The following is a 20339-nucleotide window of genomic DNA, read 5'->3' as shown; positions in this document are numbered from 1 at the left end:
ATTATCTGTGACATATCATTACTATGAACAATCACTTCAGTAAATTTACTCAGGAGGTAAATTAAAAAACTAAAAAAAATCTTCATTGATAAATTCTTTTCTTTATTATTTTTTTAAATAACTACCTGATAGAAAATCTCAGTTCATATTTTAACTGATCACATAATATAGCTTTCTCTTAGCTGATCTTGTCTAATGTGATAAATTATATACATTTGGCAGCGTTTTCATTTTAATGCATAATATGAATATTGTTTTCTTTCTATTTAATTACAGTGATCTAGATATAATACAGAATTATCTCTGTTAGAAAATAGTGAAATAGTCCTTAGGATTTATACTATCTACAAATTCTTAAAGGACCAGTTCACAGTTTTTGGATTGTTCAAAGTGTTTGCTTCTCAGCAACTGCTGTTTATGAATCTATTTTTTGTGGTTTTATTTTTCTACTGCTTAATCTGTAAAATATTGTACAACTTAATGTTTTTTCCTTTCTTCTTGTTCTGTATTGCCTCTATGTATTTCCATGTACCTACTGCCTATAATCTCCTCTTTCAAGTTTGGCATCTAGATCCCTGATCATTTATTCATTTTCTAGTTTGGTCTCTTCTGTTGTCTGCATGACATTACTACTTACCACCCAAATTTAATTTAGTTTGTTATTCTAGCCCTCCTGTCTGGTGTTCTGCTTTTCTTACTTTTCTCCCCACATCTTTGATATATATTCCATTACCTTCCACTTTCTACCAGTTCTTTTCCCAACATCCTCAGTTAAGTGAAGAGCAATACAATAGCAGGTAAATCAGTAGGGATATATTAGAAGTTGCTGACTATTATGTAAAAAGTAATTAAGACTATTTTTAGGAACAGGTGTGTGTGTGTAGTGTGTGTGTGTGTGTGTGTGTGTGTGTGTGTGTGTGTACATGCACACATATATATATATCTGGACCAATTAAAATCTTGGCAACAAAATACAATAATAGTAATAAATTGAAAAGTTGCCTCATGCTGGTCCATGTATTCCATAAGAATAATTTGAGGACAGAATAGGTTTAATCCCTACCTTCATAGAATATATCTTGGATTCTTTATATCTTCCCTTCCACATTCTAGTTCTGTCCTTTAATGCAAGTTTGGAATGTTGGAAAATCCTCTTAATTGTTTTTTCTACTTTCATTTTCTTCTTTGAATTCAAACACTTTATATCATCAAAACACATCTAGTTTTACATGTTGCTAGTTGGAGGAAATCTACACACATCCTGATGTTCCAACTCCTATATAATCTGACTGTACCATAGTAACCCAATTCTACCTCCTCTGTATTTCTCAAAGTGAAAATTCCCCTTCATATAGTTTAACTGTCTTCTGTCCATTGCTCGTCATATCTGTCTACTTGAGAAAAAACTGCTATGATGATATCTTTTCTTCCTAACTCTCAAATGAGGTTTTATTCAAGTCCATCATTCTCCAGGGTGCTTTTCCCCATTAACTTCAAGGAGTGTGGACATCTTCACTTTGTGACTTTTGATAATATTTGTAATGTATACCTTTCACATTTTAAAGTTACATTTGCTTCAGAAATATCTATATATCTATATTTTGTCCTCTTTGCATCTCAAAGTTTTATCTCCCCAAGGACATATTTCTGTGAATTCCTCACAGCACCTTTTACAGTGTTAAACACAAAGTGGGCACTTACTAAGTGATAGTCAAATAGAATATCAGGTCTTAATTTATGGATGATTCTATGAACATTTTATATTTTGCTTTTTTTTTTTTTTAAGCGTTTGGCAACATATTGACTGCATGGGGATTGACAGGCAGCATATTCCTGATACATACTTATGTGAACGTTGTCAGCCTAGGTAAGTTGTGCATACTTATAAGATTGCCAGTAAATACACTGAAATAATCTTTAGTTATTAGAAGTTTATGTATGAATTCTGGATTAAACAATTAATGGATTACTATGTTTCATCAATTCTAAGATATACTTTTAATTTTCATATTTATTTTATTTTATTTTTTTGTATTTTGACATCTCTAAAATCAGGAAGAATGTTTTCATTGATAATATGTCATGGTTTACTTTGTAGCATTTTTCTTTTACTTTATCAATAATGCATAAAATAATAGCGCATCTTTTAAGTGACGGCATTTTTTTTTTTCACTGAAATGCACTATGTTCAACAGTTACTAGAAGAACATTTCCTTAGCTAATAAAGAATTTTGTAGGTCTATACAATCATTCCATCACCCTGCTTCAACAATTTTCAACAATCTTTTTCATTTATACTGTCATGTGTTTCTTTTCTCCTTCACATATTTTAATGCAAATTCCAGATATATTTCATTCATATATATCTCTGTGTATTTCAGTATACAGTACACTAAAACCTTGGATTGCAAGTAACTTGTTATGTGAGTGTTGTGCAAGACAAGTGAACATTTATTTCTAATAAATTTTAACTGGATAAACTAGTGATGTCTTGCAATGTGAGTAGTACATGATGTTGTATGTCACATGATCACAATTGAGCCAGTGGTTCTTGAAATTCCTTTTGATATACAAGTTCTCTGGATTACAAGCATGTTTCCAGAATGAATTATGCTCACAAACCAAGGTTTTACTATATATGTATATGTATTTAAACATGCATATACATGTATAAATATATACACATTTAAATACATATATAATTATGTATATTTATTAAATTTATGTATAATTTGTAAAAGAATTAAAAAAAAAACCAAAACCATTATTGTATATGCAACAAAATGTATTATCCAGTCGCTGTTAGAATATTGATTGGTTAATATACATCTATTCAGTCTCTAGTCATCTAAACCTCCTTTCATTACTCCACTAACTTTGGCCTCTCCTTTGCAGTGTGTTTCTTTAAGGAACTGAATTGTTTATCCCGATTTGTTTGCTAATTGCATTATCATGATATAACAAGTTACTCTGTCCTTTGTATTTCTGTAAATATGTGTGTGTGATCAGATTACAGGTTCAGTTTTTGTTGAAGTTTATTTATTTTGAGAGAGATAGCAAGCGCCCAGAAAGAGCATGAGCAGGGGTGGGGGATTGGGGGTAGGGGGCAGAGAGAGAAGAAGAGAGAATCCCAAACAGGCTCCATGCTGACAGTGTGGGGCTTTGAACCTATCATGTGGAGCTTGAACCCATGAATCATGAGATCATGACCTAAGCTGAAATCAAGAATTGGATGCTTAACTGACTTAGCCACCTAGGCACTGGTCAAATTTTTTTTTTTTTTTTTTTTGGTAAGAATATTGTAAGAATATTTCATAGACTGCTTCATCAGGTGACACATCATATCTGGTTGTCTCTACGATAGGACCTATTGGTAGTCATTATTTAGACCCATTAATTTATTAGGGGTTGCAAGTTAGGGCCATGTTAATATATATTTTTTTAGTGCTTTTTTAATTTTTGGAAGAGTGTGAGTAGGGGAGCGACAGAGAGTGAGAAAAAGACTCCAAAGCAGGCTCTAGGCTCTGAGCTGTCAGCACAGAGCCCGATGCAGGGCTCGAACTCATGAACTCAATGCGAGATCATGATCTGAGCCGAAGTCAGACGCTTAACTGACTGAGCCACCTAAGTGCCCCAATGCTATGTTAATCTTATTGCTTATGAATTATTAGCTCAACTATGTCTATAGAAACAAACTTTCCCATATTAACTGTTTAGTTCTTTTAAGGTATATAGTTGACCCTTGAACAGCGTAGTTATGATCTGTGCAAGCCCACTTATATTTGGGTTTTTTTGATATAGTACTGTAAGTTAATTTTTTATGACTTTGTTTTTTTATTTTTTCAAAATGTTTACTTTTGAGAGAGAAAGAGAAAGAGAGAGACCACAAGTGGGGAAGGGGCAGAGAGAGAGGGAGACATGAAATCCGAAGTAGGCTCCAGGCTCTGCACTGTCAGCACAGAGCCTGACGTGGGGCTCAGAGTCATGAACCATGAGATCATAACCTGAGCCAAAGTTAGATGCTTAACTGACTAAGTTACCCAGATGCCCCTTTTTATGACTTTCTTAATTATGTTTTTCTGTGGCTCACTAATACATAATACATATGCACACATGTATCCACTAATACGTATGCATACCAAATATGTGTTAATCAACTGTTTATGTTATCAGTAGGCTTATAGTTTTAATTTTTTGGAAAGTCAAAAGTTATATGTGAATTTTTGGCTGCAAGTGTCATTATGAACTCAGCTATTTAAACATAATGGATGTCAGTCTGCTGCAGTTATTATTCGTATTGATATTTAAATTTTGTCTAGTTTTCGTCGGTGGAAACTTGACAACTTGACTCTTGAGCCCTTTTGACAGTATCCTAGTGGTACTTGATAAGTGTTCGTGCTGTCTGGTATAACAAGATGTCTCAAGCTTGTATTATACTTCTGTGCCCCTGAGGATTGGTTTTCAGGACTAGAATCTGAGCTAGCATGCTCTTTCTACTGGAATGGTTACTGTTCCTAGGTCTTTTTGGTAGACAAAGCTAGGAAATATGTTTTGTGTGTTTATTTTTAAGATAAAATACATGAGTTTATGCAGATAATTGCAGTTTAAATTTAGGAATACAAGGTTTTCATCTAGTCTTTTCTATATACTGTTTATATCTCCTTTGATCTTCATTCTCAACAACAGACAGTAACATAATTAGAATTTTACCAGTTTACTCAGTTGCTTTATTTCATAGAAAAATGCAAGAATCTCAGAGTAACAATACCAACGACTAGTACCAACAATATGATTATGTAAAGGTTTATTTTTATTTATTTATTAAAAAAATTTTTTTAATGTTTTTATTTATTTTTGAGACAGAAAGGGACAGAACATGAGCAGGAGGTGGGCAGAGAGAGAGGGAGACACAGAATCTGAAGCAGGCTCCAGGCTCTGAGCGGTCAGCTCAGAGCCTGACACGGGGCTCAGACTCACAGACTGTGAGATCATGACCTGAGCCGAAGTCGGACGCCCAACTGACTGAGCCGCCCAGGCGCCCCTATTTATTTATTTTTAAAGTAATTTCTACACCCAACTTAGGGCTTGGACTCATGACCCTGAGATGAAGAGTCGCATGCTCTACTGACCGAGCCAAGCAGGTACCCCTATGTAAAACAGGTTAGAACTTTTTTTCCCCTTAAGATATGTTCCACAAGGAACGTATGGTTGTGTTTACAGTCCCTTAAAAGAATTTCACTGTGTGGTTAAAACACCAGCTGGATGCACACTTACACACTTATGTTGATGAGATTCTTTTATTTTTGATTTTTTTTTAATATTTATTTTTGAGAGAGAGAGAGCAAGCTTGCAGGGGAAGGGCAGAGAGAGAGGGAGAGGGAGACAGAGAATCTCAAGGCTCTGTGCTGACAGAGTCGTGGGATTCAAACTTAGGAATTGCAAGATCATGACCTAAGCCAAAATCAAGAGTCAGACATTTCACTGACTGAGCCATCCAGGTACCCCTTATTTTTTAAAATTAAACTTTTAATTTTGAGTTAGAGTGTCACATAAATAGTTAGGAAATAATAAAGATTCTGTGTGTCTTTTACCCAGTTCCCCCCAGTGGTAACATGTTGCAAAACTATTAATGCAGTATTATAGCTAGAATATTTAGTTGGTCTAGTCTAGATACAAAACATTTCCATGGCCAGTATCCATCACATTGCTTTTTCAGCTGCATCCACCTCCCACCTTTTCCACCTCTCCCATCTCCCCCATTCCTGGCCTTTGGCAACTCTGTTGCTATAATCTGTACTCCATGACTATAATTTTCTCGTTTCAAGAATGTTATATAAATGGAATCATACAGTATGTGACCTTGGGGTGGGCTTTTTTTTACTCAGCATGATTCTCTGGAGAGCCAGCCAGTTTTTGCATATATCAGTCTTCCTTCCTTCCTTCCTCCCTTCCTCCCTTCCTCCCTTCCTCCCTTCCCTCCCTTCCCTCCCTTCCCTCCCTTCCCTCCCTTCCCTCCCTTCTTTCTTTCTATGCTTGTTTATTTTGAGAGAGAGAGAGAGTGGGGGAGGGGCAGAGAGAGGGGGACAGAGGATCCCAAGTGGGCTCTGTTCTGACAGCAGACAGTCCAATATGGGTCTTGAACTCACAAACTGTGAGATCATGACCTGAACAGAAGTTAGACGCCTAACCGACTGAGCTACCCAGGTGCCCCGATATTTCATTCTTTCTTATTGCTATGTAGTGTTCTATGACATATATGTATCACAGTTTATTTAACCATTCACTTGTTGGAGGACATTTTTTGGCTATTACAGAAAAGTTGCTATGAACATCTGTGTACAGGTTTTGGTATGAATGTAAGTTTATTTTCTTTGGGATAAATTCCCAAGAGTGCAATTGCTCAGTCACATGGTAGTTGTGTTTAGTTTTTTAAAAAAATTATCCAGCTATATTGCAGAGCAGTTGTACCATTTTATATTCCTACCAGAAATGTAGGAGGAATCTAGTTATTTTTAGGATTGCTTTTTATACTTTGTTTTTATAATTATATACTTACATGATTATGTAAGAAGTAGTCCCATTATTTTGAGGTTAAATTTTAAAACAAAGTATATTCAGATAAGTTGAACTTTCTATCCCTGGAGTAACATAAAAAATAGATTATTCTTTCCATTGTTTCCTTATTAGAAACAGGTGTGTATATACATCTTTGTATTCCTTTCTTATTTAGGTAAGCGATAGTATATTACAGAGTTTTGCCACATTTTCTTTTTTCTCTTAAAAATATCTGCTAAAGATCACTTCATAGAAGTATATAGAAATTGGCTCATTTTTTTCTGTTGCTTCAAGGTGCTTCATCTTTTTCATGGAATAGTTTATTCAACCAGTCCCATTAGAGTGGACATTGTTTCCAGTCTTTTGTAATTGCAAATAGAAGTAGGCGTGTTCAGTAAAAGGGTAAATGTATAATATATGCATAAAATTTTTGTCAGATATTGCTGAATTCTCCAATACGAGCTGTACAGTTTTGAATTCCTACCAGTGATGGATAAGCATGCCTGTTTCCCCAGGGCTTACAATAGTGTCTGACAGACTTGGATTTTTCCCAGTTTAACTAGATTCAAAATGGTAATCTGAATGTTACACTTTGCATTGCTTTTTTATGAGTGAGGTTTTACTATGTGATTTTGTTTTACTTTATGATAGTTAGTAGCCTTTTGCCAGATAGTTTTTGCTGGGGTAAATATCTTTTGATAAATTCAGTTAAGAACTGTTTTAAAACTGGTCATTAGGGAGGGTAGTTTATTGAGTGATACCTACTTATTATTCTGTGATAATCAGTAATGTTAGTTATAGTTATATGTCCTAGTAGACATTAAGACAACTCTGTTACTGAATTGTAGATATTTTAGTCTAGAGCCCTTATTCTCTCATCTAAGAAAAATAATCTAGTCTTATTTGACCTATAGGCTAATAGGTTTCAACAGTGAAAATGTTGGTGGGAAATATAAAACAGTTACTATGAATGATGTAGTTCATGTGTGGGCAGTTAATGAAATATTTTACTTTTTTCTTTAAGTTTTTATTTAAATTCCAGTTAAGATCCAGTGTTCTGTTCATTTCAGATATATTATGTATTTAACATGTCCATACAACACCCAGTGCTCATCACAAGTGCACTTTTTAGTCCCCATCCCCTATTTAATCCATCCCCCCACACCCACCTCCCCTCTAGTGTATTTTTAATTGTTAAAAGTTCAGTGTTTATTATTATTTCAAAAGTGGAAATAATTTTAGTCTGGTAATAATGCAAATAGATCCTAAATCAGTGGTGTGCTTTTAAGAAATTTATTTTGGTTACTGTAAACATTCTTTTTTTTTTTTTTTTTTTTTTTCAGACTTTTTGCTCTAAAATTTTTAAATTTTTGATGTTTATTTTTGAGAGAGAGAGAGAGATACTGAGCATGAGTGGGGGAGGGGCAGAGAGTGAGGGAGACACAGAATCCGAAGCAGGCTCTGGGCTCTGAGCTGTCAGTATAGAGCCCAATGCGAGGCTTGAACTCACAAACTGTGAGATCATAATTTGAGCCCAAGTCCACTTATCCGACTGAGCCATCCAGGTGCCCCCAGACATTTTGCTTTAAACATTCAATTTGGAAAAAAAAAAAAAAGGTACTAGCTTCCTAAGTAAAAAGTTATTTTCTTAAAAGCACAACAGTGTCACTTACCTGGCATCTACTGCTAATTATGCTAGATCAAATCTAAAGCAAGGGAAAAAATACACATATTTTATACTGTTTGTTTTTCAGTAAGAACATTAGAGAAATTGTAAAGTTTATCACATTTAAAATCAGTCTGCTTTATATCTAAATTTATGAAAGTTTGATGAATAATCATGTTAATATTTTAATGCAGGAGTTTGGATAAAGAGAGGGCAGTGCTACTACAGCGCCGGAAAAGGGAAAATATGTCAGGTGGGTGAAGAGGATCTATGCTAAATTAAAATTAGTGTGATTGAGAAAATGAGTGGTCTGCATGTTTCAGTTGGATATAAACACCTTACCAGTCAATGTTGGTTGTACATACAACTTACAATCTCAGGTATAGATTTTAAGTAGTCTTTTTATAGAATGTACTTATTTTAGAAAATGTGGAAATTAAAAAAAAGAAAAAAAAATGTGGAAATTAGAAGAAAATAAAAATTTTAAATCCTCATTTTTGTACAAAGGTAACAGCTTTAAAGAAGTATTAAAATATGTTGGTTTTTCAGAGAGATGGTGATCCATTAATCATATGGAATAGCATTTCATTTTGAGGAATAGATTTTAGCAGTATAACTGTGCTACAACTTTTATTTTGGCTTACGTTATGACAACACCAGTACAACTGGTTTTGAATAATCATAGTTTACTGAACTGTTTGATGAACATTTAGGTTGTTTCCAGTGTTTTTTGTTTTGTTTCGTTTCATTTTTGTTACTACAAATAGTACTGTTAATGAAACCCTCCCAGACAAGTTTTTTCGTGGTTTTTTTTTTTTTTGTATTTTTGTATTTTTGTTCATTTTATCTTTGGACACACACCTAGAAAAAAGTTTATTAGGTGAAAGAGTAAGTATATGTAGAATTTTGTTAGATATGGTTAAATTTCCCTTCATAGGGAATTCATAGGGAATTTTGAATTTTGAATTTTGAATTTTGAATTACCACTGGCTATTTATGCCCTTTTCCCATAGTCACACTACCTCAGTGTGTTGTCAGACTTTTGTATCCTTTCTAATTTAATGTATGAGAAAAGGTATTTGTAGTATGCATTTAAATGTATCTTATATGAGTGAACTGAGGAAGTAGAAAAAAGTTCATTCTTCAGAATGATGGGAGATACAGCAGCTTGTCTTGTAGAATGCTGTTTGATTTTTCATTTTGTTCAAGATAGTATTACAAGTATAGTAATTTTTATTTTGCCTTGGAAGATGGTGATACCAGTGCAACTGAGAGTGGTGATGAGGTTCCTGTGGAATTATATACTGCATTTCAGCATACCCCAACATCGATTACTTTAACTGCTTCAAGAGTTTCCAAGGTTAATGATAAAAGAAGGAAAAAAAGTGGGGAGAAAGAACAAAACATTTCAAAGTGTAAAAAAGTAAGTTTTTCCTTTTTTTAGATATGTAGATAGGAAGTTATGGGAACTGTGTTTTACAGGAAAGGCAGGTGAGTAATGGATGGTAGCTAGAAAAGGTTGCAGAATCTAAGTTTTTTAAAATTCATTTTACAATTTTAATATGTTTTAAAGATTGAAGCGTAATAGATAAATGTTGGCATACTGATTTGAAATCACTAATGAGACTAGTCATAGAAAGGCAAAAGCTAAAATAAAATAGAAAAAAATTGCTGTTTTAGACAAAAAATAACAATCCTAAATTTTTAATAGCTTATGAACAAGGTAAAAGAGCATATGATAATTGTGAATAATTGTTTATAGTTGTTCTTCTCTGAATCGTATGTAATCATTTTAATAAACCTCCATATTTAATGAATTTCTTATCACGTAGACTTCTTTTACTTAAGTCTTATGTGATGAATTATCCCAAGGATTTAATGGCACAAAACCATTTCTAAGCCACTTTTTCACTAAATTTATTATTATTGGTCCTGAAGATTTTTCTCTTATAAGGAAAAAAAAATACTTTTCACGAGAACTATATTGCTATTATAGAGTGAAATTATTCCTAGATATAAAATCAGGTTTTTCCAAAGAAAGCATTTTTTTTCCTTGAGTAATTCTTCAAGATATTATTTGGTTATTTAATAGGCAACAGGGACTTTTCAGTTTCTCATTTCACCACCATTTAAGCTTGACTGTAGCAGTCTTCACAGATGAGGTCCCTCTCCAGTTCTGCTACACTTTTTCCTGTATATTATCCATTCTTATAATCAAATTCTATCTGCACTTTCTGGGTGGTTTTTGTTTATTTATTTTTTTTAAAGTAAGCTCTGTATCCAACATGGGGTTTGAACTCATGACCCTGAGATCAAAAGTCATATGCCCTACCCACTGAGCCTGCCAAGTGTCCCACCAGGTGTCATCTTTGGTTATGCTGTTCTCTTCACCATTTAGGATATTCTCATCTCTGTCTTTTAAACCCTTATTATACTCTCAAGTACTGCTTCCTCCATGAAACTTGCTTTTCTCCTATCAAAATATGATCATCTTTCTTTGCATCTCATTATGGCACTTGAACCTTTTATTATAGCACTTGTAACAACATTTTGTCTTCTTTCATTGTTATGTCCCTTATTTCAGATTGTAATTTACACAAAGAGAGAGAGAGAGATTGTCTATTAAATGCCTTTTATAATTTAGGAATTCACATATTATAGGTATTGACATACCTTTTTAATATCATGCTTTCAAATTAGGCTTTCCTGTTTATTGTTACTTGGAAATTGTATCCTTGCATATTTGTTTTAGGTCATTTGGTTTAACAAATCTATTTTTTGAATAAAGCATAGATTTTGCACTTTTTCTGGGGGGAATTACTTGTCCCTATTTAAAATGAATCAGTTCTGGGTCTTGGAGTGTGACATAGTTTTTTCAGAATATTGCTGTGTGTTTAAAAAGAGATTTTTCTCTTATGTTGTTAGTAAAAATTGACAAGGATTAGAAAAAAAAATCAAGGAACTGGGTATAAAAGATATGGTTTTCCCACTTAGATCTTGCCCACTGTTAAGGTTTTACTATTATTTGAGGGGTGACATGTAGTATATATATAAAACAAAAGAATATATACAGTTCTGCCTTTTTTTTTTTTTTTCAGCCTATTGTTATGGCTAATTGTTAAAAAGTTTGAAAGGAGGTTACAATAGATGTTCTGGGTAGAGGACAGTTTTTATTTTATTTTTATTTTTATTTTTATTTTATTTGTTTATTTTTGAGACAGAAAGCGTGAGCAGGGGAGGGGCAGAGAGAGAGGGAGACACAGAATCCGAAACAGATTCCAGGCTCTGAGCTGTCAGCACAGAGCCTGACGTTGGGCTCAAACCCACGAACCGTGAGATCTTGACCTGAGCTGGAGTTAGATGCTTGCTTAACTGACTGAGCCACCCAGGCACTCCAGATTTTTTTTTTTTTTTTTTTTTTTTTTTTAAGTAATCTCTATACTCAGTGTGGGGCTCAAACCCACAACCCCGAGATCAAGAGTTGCATGCTCCACCGACTGAGCCAGCCAGGTGTCTCTTTCATGTTTCTTTAGTACCAGGATTGTATTCCTTTCAGTTGTTCATCTGTCTGGGTACATTCCTTCTCCAAAGTCCACCTAGCTCTTTGCCCATGTTTTATGTGACGTTTCACTGCCTTGTTTTTGCTGTTAGTAAATCTTGCTGACTTCCAACATATAGTCTACACAACAAACTTAACACATATATTTGGGTCTATGTTGCTTACTCTAGGTTTATGTTTGTTAGTCTCCCTGGAGACTTTTTGGGTGAAGTGGTGAGGAAGATAGGAATTAAATGTTAGATACCACTTTGGGACCTGGCAGAGTAGTGGGCTGTCACTAAATTATTTATTAAATAAATACAACTCTATTTGCCACAGTGCTTATTACTCAAATGCTCCTCTGTGCTCAAATATCACTTACTAGTTGACTACGAGAATTAAAGTAAATAACTTTATCACTCCCCAGACTTGTATCATGACTTAAATAAAATTACTGTAATATTGTTAATACCCTTCCAATTTTAATCAGATATTTTCCCATGGTTGTAATAATTGAGCACACAAAAAATTTGAGATTTTTTCTAGCAGTATCATATACATATTCTCTTGTTCTTACATAGCCTGCATTATGGTTTTTGTTGTTATTGTTGTTGTTAATTTGACTATCGTTGACATACATTGTTACTTTGGTTTTAGATATACAAAGTCTGCATTCTATTTTTAATAGTAAAATAGTATGCTAGTAGGTGACTTTCCTTACTTAAACATTCACCCGGTTCTGGCTATATTTGCCAAGTTTTTTATTATTATGAGACTTCAATAAAATGCTTTACTGAACTGATTGATTATATCCAGTTTAAAAGAAAAGAAAACTAACTCAAATTTCATGTTATTTTAGGCCTTTCGTGAAGGATCTCGGAAGTCATCAAGAGTTAAGGTAAACAGGGGCACCTGGGTGGCTCAGTTAAGCATCTGACTCTTGATTTTGGCTCGGGTCATGATCTCACAGTCATGAGATTGAGCCCTGTGTGGAGCTCTGTGCTAAGCATGGAGCCTACTTGGGATTCTTTCTCCCTCCTTCTCTCTCTCTCTCTCTGTACCTCCCTGCTTTCTCTCTCTCTCTTTCTCTCAAAATAAATAAACATTAAAAAAAAAATTTTTAAGAGTTAAGGTAAATACATTAATTTTTTTTTTTTAATACATTAAATTTAAGTCCTTGTTCCAACTATCAGTTTTTCAGGAGCTTACTAAGTGGTTGCTTGTCCAAAACCTTTACTTTATGTTCTCTTCATTGCGTATCATCTCATTGCTTATTATCTTTACCAAAAGTGACACCGTAGAGAATCCTAATTAGATTACTATGCCTCTCTTGGAGTTTATTAACAATGTTAAATCATTAAGTAAAAGGAGGTATATAAGTAATTCCTATTATCAAAATTTTGGATAATCTGAATTTCAGTAGATTATTGCATTCCATATCTCCATACCACTTTGTATAGTGGATATATGAATGCAAAATCACATTTAGAATTTGAAATTTTTCTTTTTCTTTTTTTTTTTTTTTTTGCATAGTTGGGGTTCTAGTGATTTAGTCAAGTCAGTTGTTATAAAATACTATAAAATCACCATGGAGGTATACAAAGTAGTCACTTGTACCTTGAATTAGCCTATATCCTCAATTTTGTAGATGCCCTGATTTCTGAGAGAGGCAAGGCTCCTCAGCTCTGCCTCCTGCTAAAAGATAGGTATTGGATCACAGAGGTCAGCTGTATAGACTTACTACAGCTTTCTAGGCTGTGTGGTTAAAGGCTAATGGGTTTCTTAAGTTGTCAGATATTAAAATAGTACGTGGGAAGCATGTTACAGTGTATCTTTTGTGCATAACAATTATTCATTATTTCACATTCTTGGAAAACAAATAATTAAACAGCTGTCCAGTGATAATTACTGCATACGTTTGTAGTTCTTTCTCAAGAAAATATGTGGTGTCACTCAACACACAGCAAGCCCAGTTTCATAAAATGTTCTTTATATGTTAAAATTGGGGATTATATACTTACTATATATTAAACTTGGATTTATGGGACATTATCTGACACAATACAATCTGAAAAAGGTTTTGGATTAAGCTGGTGGAAACTGTTGATACTCTAAAGTTTTCCTTTCTTCCTTATTTATCCAATCATTCCAATAGTAAGTTTAATGAAGAAGGAATAGTTTACTTAGGTGAAATATTTTCATTTATTTTGTAAAGAGATGAGGAAGTAAAATTTTAAAAATGCTTTGTGCATCTTTAAAGATATCTTTCCCTTAACTAAAAGATACCTCTTTAAGATTGTAACAGTTTCAGTTAGTAATTCAATAGTATTTATAGGTTAAAGAGATATGGAAGAACTATCAAATATATACCAGATCAGTAGAGGGCTTGGGTAGAGGAGGACAGAAAAGAAAGACAAATTTTTAAAAATGGATTTCTTTAATAAAGCTGAGGAAAGCCTTAATATGTAGTATTTCATATTTGTATAAAAATTTATTATCTCATGGTCATTATAATGTGGAATATGTAAGTACAGAAAATACCAGTTAATACAAATAAACCTACTCCTATCAAGTAGTTGAACAACTTACTACAGTTTGTTTCATTGTAGAAAAGAATGATACTTTTTGTAATAAAAATTATATGGCAGGTGGACAGATGGTAAATTTTAGTGTTACTGTACATGTATACATGTCTAACAGGATATATAAGGATCTTTATGAATTCTATATGTGATTTTCAAATTTTAGTTAGGTTATACATATAGAAATAATCTGTTTTCTCACCAGGGTATTCAGTGTTGTAGAAATTGGTAAATAGCATTTACAACAAATTGAAATGTCATGTGTTAAAACGAATTATAAACCTGAATTATGCTAATGAAACATGTTTTTGTTATCTGCATTACTTGATTTTCATCCTAAGATTGCAAATAAGAATTGTTGTGGGTGTCCACATTTTAATACATTTTTAAAATGTGTGGTCATTGTGCCTATCTGTAAATTGCATTCCAGCGAGAAAAGTGTTCCTTGTTTGTTCTGTAACAGATTGAGAGAGGCTGTAACTTTTTGTACTTGGCACTTAGCGTTCTTATCTTACAGGTTTTTAATAGGAGGTATGGATGAAGAGCAAGCATTTAAGTTTATAAGTCCTTGCTGTCATTATGATCCTTGAATTTAGGCTATGGACCATTTTGGGTCATTTCACATCCTATTAGACATTTTGTTCTCATGTCATATTTATCATGTGGACAATTATAGATCTTGGAATTATACTAAATTAAGATGTCAAAGTGTGTTTTTTAATAAAACATGTTAAAATTGCATTCTATCAGAACTGAGTATAAAGTAGATACTGGCAGTCTGTAAAATAAAAACATTTTCATATGCTATCTTTTTTTGAATCATTAGTTGACAATAACTCCGAAGTTTTGGGTGTTTGCAGTTTTGTCAGTGGCCTTAATTTGGCTACAGTGGTGTCAGTGAAGCTTGAATTTATGCTGTTCAACATAACTTGGCCTCTTTAGTTTTCTAACTCTTTATCTGGCGTGCAGTATAAAAATGTAGTATGCTGATCATTTATGGTCTGTTTTTTCCTAGGACCAACTTAGAAAGCCTAACATTATTGCTACTTTGTGTTATGGTCTTTTATATAGATTACTGTGTGTGTGTGTGTGTGTGTGTGTAAATACTTAGAAGTCCAGATATTAATGCTTAGTTTGCTATGATTTTAGGGTTCAGCTCCAGAGATTGATCCTTCATCTGATGGTTCAAATTTTGGATGGGAGACAAAAATCAAAGCGTGGATGGATCGATACGAAGAGGCAAATAGTAACCAATATAGTGAGGGTGTTCAGAGGGAGGCACAAAGAATAGCTCTGAGATTAGGCAATGGAAATGACAAAAAAGAGATAAATAAATCAGATTTGAATACCAACAATTTGCTCTTCAAACCTCCTGTAGAGGTAAATATATCATTTGCCTAAAAATTATGAAACAAAGACCTTTTTCTAATGTATATCTTAACTGGTTAGACTGAAAGCAGTTAGGTTTAACTAATCTGAACATTTCTCTTATTTTAGAGCCATATACAAAAAAATAAGAAAATTCTGAAATCCGCAAAAGATTTGCCTCCTGATGCACTTATCATTGAGTACAGAGGGAAGTTTATGCTAAGAGAACAGTTTGAAGCAAATGGATATTTCTTTAAGAGGTATATTCATTTATTTTACTAGTTACCTGTTGTTAAGTATTGATTTTTTGGCTGTTTGCCAAGATGCTGTGTGTTCATAAGCCTTTTGTTTTTCTAAGTTATCATTTTAATACTTTTAAAACTGTGGTACAGTTGAACAGTGACTAATGATAACTTTTGAACTATAGTAAAATATGACAAAAAGCAGATGTATTTCTGTCTCTTACCCATCTCTCTTACTGACATTTTTACAACAGTTTACTTCAAAGATAAACAGCAGTATATAGGTGGACGTTAATTTAAAACTATGATTACATAAGATTATAAGGAGTGAAGCCCTTTTGCATCCAGGACCTTACCTAGTTCCTTATAACATAATTGCTAGAACCTGAAAACACCATTGGTGATCACAGGCAAAACCCCTTCCTCTTTATAACAGATGTTGGATTTGGTCTTACATTATTGCTACCACTTTCACCTCCTCCTTTCTTGGTTCTAGAATGGCACTGGAGCCCTCTTCTATATATTTTTTGGGGGCATTTGATATGACCCCTTGCTTCCCGGAGGTCAGGAAATATGTTTGTATCTTTAGGGAGATAAGTCTATATGGTTATTAAAAGTATTTGTTGTTTATAACTTGAATTTTTAAGATTTGAAAGATATACAAATCTTGTACATAGCAAATTTGATCTGAAACAGTGCTAGAAATCAAAACTTAAATGTACTAGGCGATTAGGATTTTAAAGGTATCCAATTATGAATTCTCCTGTAAAGGCAGTAGTCACTCCCTTTTTATCTCATAAATTTGAATTTCTACCTTCAATTAATTACCTTTAATTTAGGTAAGGTTACTGGAGCAGGTAAAAATCTCATTAGCATGAACTAGCCCTTAACGAATGGGTTCTGGTATTAGACTGCCTATGTTCAACTCTTGGCTTCACTATTTACTTTGAATCTTTTAGAAGTTTCTTAACATGTTAATGGTTTATAATGCATTTCTTTCTTTGTAGACCATATCCTTTTGTTTTATTTTATTCTAAATTTCACGGGCTAGAAATGTGTGTTGATGCAAGGACTTTTGGGAATGAGGCTCGGTTCATTAGGCGTTCTTGTACACCCAATGCAGAGGTAAGCTTCTAAAAATCTTTTCAGGAGGCAAGGGTTTCAGGGGATGCATGGAATTGAGTATTAAACACAAGTCTGGTAGCCCTAAACTTTTTAACCATTGATGCGTTTTATATTCCTCAGCGTGTTTTCATTGCAAAAAATTAGGTGGTAATGGGCTGTGAGGTCTTAAAAATTGCTTTGCACACTGAAGAAATTGTGATGTTCTTTGTAAGAAGAAATATTAGATTTTTGTTTATTTCTGAAGCTCTACTTATGGGTCAAATATAAGATCTGATTGGATCAAGGTAGATGACAAAACTGAAAGCTAAAGTAGATTTTATATGTGCTACTACAAAATTTTTTATAAAACTGTGTTTTAATTTGGAGCATAAATTTTGGAGCATGTTTCCGGGTTTTTTTTACATGCCAAAATAAACATTTTTAATTTATAGCTATTATAGTTGAGTTTAGGTTTTGAAGCCAGACTTAATAGATTCATGTCTTCTTTTTGACTTACTAGCTTTGTAACCTGGTCTGTGTTCTATAAAAAGTGGTTATGAGGACTCAATGGAGTAAATACATATGAAGTACCTAGAACAGTGTCTGTCATAGAAAAGTGTGGTGTTAACTGTTCCATTACTGATTATTGTATTTCATCAAATCGAGGGTGTCATCATTTACAAAACTCCCAATTTCAGAGATACTCAGGGGTAAAAAAAAATAGGCATTGTAGAATTGATGAAGTGTCATGTTTTTTCTTCTTTTTTTAGTATTTGCTTTTTAATGCTACATGGTGGGCCGTAGAGTTTGCATCACTATGCTTCCGTCCAGTTGAAAACCACCGATTTATAGTTAAAAGTCTTGAACTGCATATTTTCCATGTTGTACTTAGGAATTACTTTGAAAATTTTTCAAAATTGCAGGATGGGATACTTCTAAAGGTAGAAAAAGTTCATAAAAATATAAAATTATTTTTTAACTAACAGGTGAGGCATGAAATTGAAGATGGAACCATACATCTTTACATTTATTCTATACAGACTATTCCAAAAGGAACTGAAATTACTATTGCCTTTGATTTTGACTATGGGAATTGGTAAGTTCAAGTCTATGTATATGTTAATCTGTTTTGCAGTAGTTCCTTAATGTCCTCCTAAAAATTTATGTATTTGCATTACTTTCATAGCTTTTCATTTGTATTTATCATGAGGCAATTAAAAAATCATAGCCCTAATTCAGCCATACAACACTGACCTTGTTTATGTGAGAATTTTCTTTCTGGTATTTTAGGGGGTACAATGTTAGTGATATAATTAATTTGGCTGATCAGTGTGAATGGGTAATTGAACGTTTTGCCCCTCAAAACAAAGAAATTCAGGGTACATGGGTGGCTCTAACAGTTAAGCATCCAACTCTTGATTTGGGCTCAGGTCATGATCTCACGGTTCTGTTCTTGAGAGTGAGCCCCGTGTTGGGCTCTGTGCTGACAGTGCTGAGCGTGCTTGGGACTTCCTCTTTCTCTCTCAAAACAAATAAACTTAAAAAAAACAAAAAACAAAAGCAACAGAAATTGTGCCAAGTTTTCTTGCAGTAAAAGTGTTTGTTGGAGTACTGTAAGGAAGTTCTGAGAACTGCTGTTCTGAAACACTAGGGAAGAAAGTTAAAGTTAATTCTGACTATAAAAGCGTCCATTTAAATTTTATATATTTATACATAATACAAAATTATACAAATATAATACAAATATAATACAAAATTATAATCTGTATCATTTTGCATTCATCTTCTCTCATTCCTTACTTTGATATTTAGTTCTGTTGTTAGGTGTGGCTCTAGTTCATTTATTTTCACTGTTGATGGCATTTATCCATTCCACTATTGGTGGACCTTTAGATTTACCAAAAGTGCTCCTGTGGCTTTTTGAACATGTCTTTGTGGGTACATGTTCTCTCTGTGGTACGGAATTAGGGGTGTACTTGCTGGGTTGTAGAGTGTGCACAGCCTCAGTTTTCACCAGACATAGGTTAATTTTTAATTTGAGTATAATTGACATATAATGTTATATTAGAAAACACTAATTCTAAAAGATATGTGCACCCCTATGTTTATTGCAGTTTTACAATAACCAAGATATGGATAATGACCAGTTTCTATTCTTGCAGCTTTACTTCCTTGCTCCATCTCGTTATGACTTTAAAAATTGATGCTAATCCATGTGAAATGGTATCTTTTTATATTTTTAATTACCATTTTCTTTGGTTATTTTTTGACCCAAGGATCTTTTTATATATTAATTTATCATTTGGGTTTCCTCTCTGATGAATTGGTTAATCATCTTCCATTTTGCTCCTGGGCAGTCTTTTTCATACTGATTTTTGGGGGAATGGGGGATGGTTCCTTTTGTATCTTGTAGTGTATTCGGTTATAAGCATTTCAGTTCATTTCCTCCTATTCTGTATTTTATCTTTAAATTTTTCTATGGTAACCTATTTAAATGCCTAAGTTTTAAATATCCATTATGTTTTCTGTCAGTGAAATTCCTCTTCCTGCCCTGTGCATCTCTACTTAATTGTTGGGAGTCAGATTTATTATAACTTCAGCATTTCCTTGTTAGCCCTTTCTCCCCCCAGAAGGTGGAAAATTTAGCATAATGGCTCTTTGCTCATTGCTTTGAAAGACTGTATCCCATAAGTGGTTAAGAATATAAGCTTTTTATAATCTGGTTTCAAATCCTAGCTTGGTTGCTTATTATTAGCTATATAACCTTCTTATCCCTTTGTGCTTTGTTACAGCACAAGTAATATGAGAATAATAATACTCACCAAACAGGAATGTTTTGAAAATTCAGTGAGTTTAAGATATGTAAAGTGTTCAGGGATGCCTGGGTGGCTCAAATGGTTGAGCATCTGATTCTTGATTTCAGCTCAGGTCTTGATCTCAGGGTCATGAGATTGAGCCCCAGGTCTGGCTCTGCACTGGGTGTGAAGCCTGCTTAAGATTCTCTCTCTCCCTGTCTCTCACTCTTTCCCTCCCCCCCACCTCTGCCCCTTCCCCACTCGAGCTCCTGTGTGTGCACACATTCTCAAAAAAAAAAAAAAAAAAAAAAAAAAGATATGTAAAGTGTTTAAAACAATTCCTGGCACAAAATAAGTGCTTGGTAAACATGAGCTATTAGCCATCATTATTTGGAGTTCTATTATCCTGAAATCAAAACATCTAGAAAGTTTCAACCTAGTTTCTAGCAATACCTGATTTGGGGAGATGGGGGAGTAGATCATAAATTT

General features: G+C 33.6%; 2 protein-coding genes across 7 annotated transcripts in view; one reads left to right on the top strand and one right to left on the bottom strand.

The window, feature by feature from the left end:
* The window catches only part of SRPK2 (SRSF protein kinase 2), a 393623-nt gene that overhangs the window by 92619 nt on the left and 280665 nt on the right, over positions 1-20339 (bottom strand). The gene's annotated exons all lie outside the window — the stretch shown is intronic.
* Positions 1-20339, top strand: part of KMT2E (lysine methyltransferase 2E (inactive)) — a 100755-nt gene that overhangs the window by 57760 nt on the left and 22656 nt on the right. For all 6 annotated transcript variants that reach the window (XM_078442550.1, XM_060633786.2, XM_078442548.1 and 3 more), the window contains 8 exons: positions 1787-1867; positions 8416-8474; positions 9472-9644; positions 12619-12657; positions 15491-15721; positions 15839-15969; positions 16959-17076; positions 18042-18151. In XM_078442550.1, coding sequence (XP_078298676.1) covers positions 1787-1867; positions 8416-8474; positions 9472-9644; positions 12619-12657; positions 15491-15721; positions 15839-15969; positions 16959-17076; positions 18042-18151 — 942 coding nt within the window. The remainder of the gene's footprint in view (positions 1-1786; positions 1868-8415; positions 8475-9471; positions 9645-12618; positions 12658-15490; positions 15722-15838; positions 15970-16958; positions 17077-18041; positions 18152-20339) is intronic.

Source organism: Panthera onca, chromosome A2 (assembly GCF_046562875.1).
Source record: "Panthera onca isolate mPanOnc1 chromosome A2, mPanOnc1 haplotype 2, whole genome shotgun sequence".
NCBI lineage: Eukaryota > Metazoa > Chordata > Mammalia > Carnivora > Felidae > Panthera > Panthera onca.
This window is presented reverse-complemented; position numbering and strand designations above follow the sequence as displayed.